Raw genomic sequence first — 6,406 nt, 5'->3', positions numbered from 1 at the left:
GAGCCTAGTTACTTCGGTGTTGCAAAGTTTGTTCAAGTTGCCACACTGCGAGTTCGTCGATGTTTGGTCAGTTGCTCGGGCCATTCGACTCCAGTCACTCTTCCGCTGGACAACCTAATCAAACCGAGAGTTGATTGTTCATCACAAGTAACCTTATTGCATACTTAGCGGCTACTGTGGATGGCACTGACCACTGTATAAGTGGCATACGATATGACTTAAGTTTAACGTAGCAATTGAAACTGTCGGGCTGCTGCTGTCATGAACAGTTACAGTAGGTAGCGGGCCTGGTTCTGTTTAGTAGGTAGGTAAACGGATTCAGTCAGCTCGGTCGTTGTAGGCTTTACTTATCCCTAATGGGGATACTGTAGCTCCAGTGTGCGTTCCGCGTGGTGGCAATAATATAAGATTCCAATAAAGAAAGAAGCTATTCATGGGGGTTCAGCTGTATAGGCAATCAAATGGTGAGACCTGCCATCTCCAATCGCACTGGTTTGTAGTAACGAAAACTGTCCGGTGTCTCGGTACTTTTGATTGATATCCACTTTCAAGTCGTGGCTAAGTAGACACACCGAGGTCAGTCCACCAGGTCCTTCAGCGCAGTTAAACCACATGGTCTTTCTCAATGTAGTGCGGTACGGCGTCGATTATGTGGATATCCACTTCTCGGACATAAGACAACCCAAAAGACCTTCGGTGCACTGCCTTGAGGCGCGACGGTGGTGCCAGGTTAAATGTGTTTGTCCAACCGGCAATCGGTCCGAACCGCTTGCGATGTGTGATCTTCCCCTAATAGGTAGTGTGGCTGCAGTTGAGCTATTACATCACTTTTGAGATTGTGATGGGTGATCTCCGCGGACAGCGTAAGGTATATCATAATGCCACTCAACGAGGAAGCCACGCTTGTAAATCTAAGGGTGATCTAACACCAACTCGAGCGTGACTGGGAACTCTCGCTTTGCGCCTCCTAGTAAATTAGTGTATTGGTTTATTAACTCTGCTGTTAATGCCAAACACAGACGTAGTGCATCAAGAACCCTTCCTAGAAAACTAGGGTAATCGATTACTATGACCTTAACTTAAAACAACTGCCCAAGTTCACCTTTTTACATACGACGCGCAGCTAATCCCAATAAACTCATCAGGACGGTGCTTATTACTCCGAGGAAATCCAAGACTAAGTATGGGCAGGACGAATCCTTCTACATACCTGGCGTGACCCGAATTTGCCAAACATTATGCGGAAGATTGACATTGCTTCGTGTAGTCTTTATTGTTTCGTTGTACCTAGTAAACTAGAATTGCAGGTATTTGCAGGAAGCTGGTAACTTCATGAAAACAGCAGGGCACATCACGTAAGGTGGTAGATTAAACAATGATGATACAAAATAGAATAATAAGGTTCACAGGTGACCAGTGCCAGATGAAAGCGCGAATATCCGGGGTGATAATCCGCGAACTATACCCGTTCCCGAAGTTATAAAACAGGTGTCCTATGAAAGTCAGTAGACGAGGGACTTTATCTCATCTGTTGTCAGTTCACAGAACGCCGAACTTTCGACCTGAAAAAAATAAAAAAAAGGGAACAAAATCTATCCGGTTGCATGCCAGAGCATGGTGATCCGCTTTCTGTCTACACCAGTATTGTTTAGTCAACCAAGCAAATGTACCTCTACCTATTGAGTAAGTCCGTAGAAATAGTCACAAGAAACGGGAGAGTGTGAACACCTGCCATCACGAAAGTGCTGCCTGCGGCTAAGTAAAGAGATGCAGCCAATTCTCACGGCAAGCTGACGTACATAATACCTGTCGTGAACCTTTATTAGAAATGCACACCACATGCACAAATTTGTATCCTGAGCCAAACGAAGCACATCTGGCGCAATCATGCGGCCTCAACACAACACAGCGTTCCCGGGAATCTAATCTAGTCTGAATTGAATTGATTTAGCAAAGAGGGTACAACTGGCTTCAGAAAGGAGCAGGGAAGAAATATTTTTAGCAGGGGAACGATTTCCACATTGCAGCACCATTACGGAAGGGTTGATCCACACTAGCTCATCCATTCGACGATCGTAATTCCTAGGATCCCAAGGCTTCGGGAACCTGGCAGTATCCAAGTCTCGTGCTCCCTTAGCAAAGAGGGTACAACTGGCTTCAGAAAGGAGCAGGGAAGAAATATTTTTAGCAGGGGAACGATTTCCACATTGCAGCACCATTACGGAAGGGTTGATCCACACTAGCTCATCCATTCGACGATCGTAATTCCTAGGATCCCAAGGCTTCGGGAACCTGGCAGTATCCAAGTCCTCGTGCTCCCTTCTGATGGCACCGTGCTACGGTTGAGCAATTTTTGGGGTGACTAAACGGATGGGTAGCTTAGAATCCCATGAAATTATCTGACCTCGGAATGAGTAGCAGTTGGGCATCAAGGGTCAATAAGGATTATGAGCTCCACTAGCCTATATATGACTGAAAGTCTGCCAATCGCGAATGTTCGGATGCGTGAGACTGATTAAGTGCTTCTCTCTAGTGATTGTTTGAAGATGAAACAGTCAGCTTGCGATCGGAAATGACAAATCAGGGAAAGAAACAAAGCCCTATGACACGACTCCCTGTAAAAATGCGAGCATGAAGATTATACTACTGTTGAAATGAAGTTTCTGCAACCGCTCGCGGGGAGATCGGCTACGCAGCCCCATGAGGTCGGACGAATTCCGTGGATTGAGCGACATATGCAGGTATGTAACATCTCAGTTTTAACACCCGAATGAACGCGGACGCCAGCATGCCGCGAATTTGCATAAGTCTAGGCAACAGTAGTCGGAAAGTCAGAAAAGGATAAGAAACCTGATCAGCTCTCGCATTATATTTAAATTTTTCAACTCATCGTCCACTTAGCCTTTACGCACAACGTCGTCGTCCCTTTATTTGTGTGAATAGCTGGAACACGACATAAGCTTGTATAATGATGTAGTATCGTTCACTATCAAGCACGAAGTAGCGTGCGTCGTCACGGACACGCTGAAATTCCCGGATTGAGAAGTGTATTCTGATCCGAAACTAAGGCTCTGTATTAAAATCCTCCAACGTTTATTACGACTTCAACCCAAGATGACATTCAACCAAAAGCCTCAATACGGTTCCAGAGCATGACTTAATGTAGATCTTGACGATATCTTGTTTAAAACAAGCTACAGATCTACTGAGTTGCTGCTGGCCAACTTCCAGTCTACTGGTCAGAGTGCGATTGTGAGTGCCAGGTCAAGGCCCACTAGCAACCACCGGACTTGCACTCAACGTCTACGATCTGCGGTTATGCTGTGGTGAGCAAATGTGCACGTGGACGATGTATTGCATGAAAATACAGTGAGGGTTGTCTATATGGCGATTGCAGTGCAATTCGCATGGAAGTTTTGATAAACGGAACCACCACACTGATCAATGGAGTCTTAAATAGCTCAGCGGTTAAAGCACAAGACTATTGACTCGACCGGTTCGAATATAGCAATGATTTTTTGAATGCCTGGACAATGGGCTTGGAAAACCCAACAGTATCCTAGCCCTCGGACTTCATTCGGTTTGCACATCTATGCTTACAAGGGTGCATCAGCCGAATGATTGTTTTCTGACATTCTTTATTATCAACAGTAGTAAACACAGCTCTACTGCACTAGTCTCTAGTCGCTCGCCAAGAGGTCGAGTCGCTCCAAAGCTATCTCGAACCGAGATGGAAATTAAAATAGACCACGCGAATAAAAAAGGACTGAAGATGTCAGAATGCGGTTCAGATCACCCTAGTCCGTGACACGAGTGATGCTGCTCATCTTTTCATAGGAAGATGGTCGCGACTAATTGGAATGAATAAATATGCCGACGTTGAAAGTCAATTCGGATTCAGTGATGCCACCCATTCAAGCAAGGGAGATCCCACAGCTCTCATTCCGTCTGTGCGAGCGTTGTTATGGGAAAATATGGACAGTTACCATAAACCCGAGTGTGACTGCGAACACAAGTCCCTTTAGTTTTGCAATGATTCTGCATGAGATCGAAATCAATGTGGCATAGACGAGAGATGATGGCCTGTTCGAGATGAACGGCAAGATGGACAGTTTTGCTAAAATCAACGTTTATAATTTAGCGACAGTGAATTCTACTGCATTTAAATAGCCTAAAAAATACAATGAACCGATATATGGGAAGGTATCTGAAAGCCCAAGTAAGAAATTTACTTCGAATGACATAGGTGAACCCGCTAAATGTCAAACAGTTATGTAAACCAGTCTCACGGCAGCCTCATGTTCTTCCTTTGGATCGAGCTGTTCAGATGATGAAACCTGTCTTTCGTTAGTCGAGTGTGATATCGAATTATGAACTAGCGGGATTTCATAAACCCCAACGCGCACTTACCAACACAGTGTAACGACAATCAGTTCGCTCAGTGAACGACAAGTGGATCCCATTGGCAGCTGTGTTGCATCTATGAAATTGAACGAAAACGATAAGGTAGAGTAGTGAATTGAGGGATCAGGAAAATTGTCATAGATCCTTGTGGCATGGATGCGAAAACCTAACTGGGATACAGTAAATCCCGTCGGCAACTTTGAAGACTGAACTACCTTCACACAAGCATAACACCAGTGCTCTCATGACTTGAGAGAACAAATCAGTTAAGATGCGAAACTACCGACTAGAAGACCCGTAGTGGCCATGTACGAGGACGTCTCGCGATAAAGAATTAAAAGATGCTGTTTACTGTTAAACTGACGCCCGCTATTTAATGGTAGTTTAACTTTATGCACACGTTGCCTAGCGAGGTACACAATGAGATTATGGGTGCAAAGTTGTTTCAATAACTCACCTAAGCTTAACAACAGTCTCCCGCACCTGTCCAATCAGCTCACAAAACTCCCCATTGCCGTAGAAGAGATTGACACCTCTGAAGGAAAAAACGAAACAATGATAATACCAAAGGCTGGAGTGACAATCATTACCATCAAGAGTACATTTGTGATGAACCCTGAAGACTAAAATAATCGACAGTGAAGCAAGTTAACCGAAAAGTGCTGAGGAGTTACGAAATGTAAACAAAATCGTGATTAAAATCAGCCGTATCCTATATCCCACGGAACTAAACTACCTCACAGAACGATAACCTAGCCAAACGTCCTAGCCCAGTTCCAGAGCAGTGGATATCAAAGCTGAATGGCCGCCAGAAACCAACTGAACGGATAGATCTCTCGGGGGAAGCCGCTGGGGAATAAAGCGGGTGAAAATAAGTAGAGCATGTGAGGAATAAACCTTACGACGAAATTATGAGACCGACCGCTATCCACGGTATCTCCACCATTATTCGGGAGGACGGTACAACTTTTGGTCAGTACGTGACGGATATGGGCAGAATACTGGTTTTGAGGTTACTGAGATACTGTACGAGGAAACGGAAAATAAACGGAAGCACCTTTGTTATCATTGCATCAAAGCCGTTAAACAGTGATTTGACATTTTTCAGTGTCCGGGTGATACCCTATCAATATTTTCCAACATACATTTGAAGGTACCCGCCAACTCAATTCTGAGGTCGTCGTCGTTGACGCCTGTAGTAGTCCTAATATAAGAATTCCTGGACTGCACAAATGACACACCGTACGTTCGAGGGACGGAGGGTTCCTCAACAGTTAGGCCCCAAACCCGACCTAAAGCTGCCACCTTGACGTGGTGGTCGGGCTTGAGTGCTGCAATGATCCCGTGGGCTACACCGGCTGGAACTTCATTCCACAAGGTCTAACCATGCCAGGAAGGCCAAAGGGGAGCAGCTAGACCAAGACCAGCGAGACCCCGCACTACGAGTAATCGTGGTACGAGGCGGTCTGGAGGTAAAGTCGTACTGTCCTCTGAGACAGGAGTGTGAAGGCAGTAAGGTGTTTCCCCCAGGCGATCAGCATGTCCATATTTATGGAAGCAGCGATGCTGCCTTCCCCCGAGGAAGGACGGGTTAGAAAAGGCCGGCCCCAAAAACCGCACAGTCCGATCGCCCAACGGTTGACCGTGACCGCCGGCGCATTATCCAATACGGTCGAAATACTTTTAAAACCAATGACCCAGGTGCAGCTCAAAAGGCACCTGTTGTGTTCAGCCGCATCAGGAATGAGACAGTAATGCCTTATTCCCTGCGCCCTCGGGTTAGGCCAACGCCCTGCAGCCGAGCAGGTCAGACTATTGAGTCATCGGCTCCGGGCAGGGTCCCCGAACAAAACCCTACGTCCTCCCACTGCCTTGTGAGTCAGACTTTTGAGTCAGAGGCTAGGGTCAGGGTCCCCGAACAAAACCCTACATTCTCCCATTGCCTCGTGAGTCAGACTTTTGAGTCAGAGGCTAGGGTTAGGGTCCCCGAACAAAACCCTAC

The 6,406-nt window shown here is 46.1% G+C and overlaps 1 protein-coding gene across 1 annotated transcript in view; it reads right to left on the bottom strand.

Annotated features, from left to right (window-relative positions):
* Nucleotides 1-1,256: 1,256 nt before the first annotated feature.
* T265_00171 (hypothetical protein) overlaps nt 1,257-6,406 on the bottom strand; it is a gene marked incomplete at both ends in the record, with an annotated part of 18,578 nt that continues 13,428 nt past the window's right edge. The window contains 3 exons of the mRNA XM_009163828.1: nt 1,257-1,562; nt 4,411-4,480; nt 4,862-4,939. Of these exons, the coding sequence (XP_009162092.1) occupies nt 1,503-1,562; nt 4,411-4,480; nt 4,862-4,939 (208 nt within the window). The remainder of the gene's footprint in view (nt 1,563-4,410; nt 4,481-4,861; nt 4,940-6,406) is intronic.

The sequence above is a fragment of the Opisthorchis viverrini genome (assembly GCF_000715545.1).
Source record: "Opisthorchis viverrini unplaced genomic scaffold opera_v5_1, whole genome shotgun sequence".
NCBI lineage: Eukaryota > Metazoa > Platyhelminthes > Trematoda > Opisthorchiida > Opisthorchiidae > Opisthorchis > Opisthorchis viverrini.
This window is presented reverse-complemented; position numbering and strand designations above follow the sequence as displayed.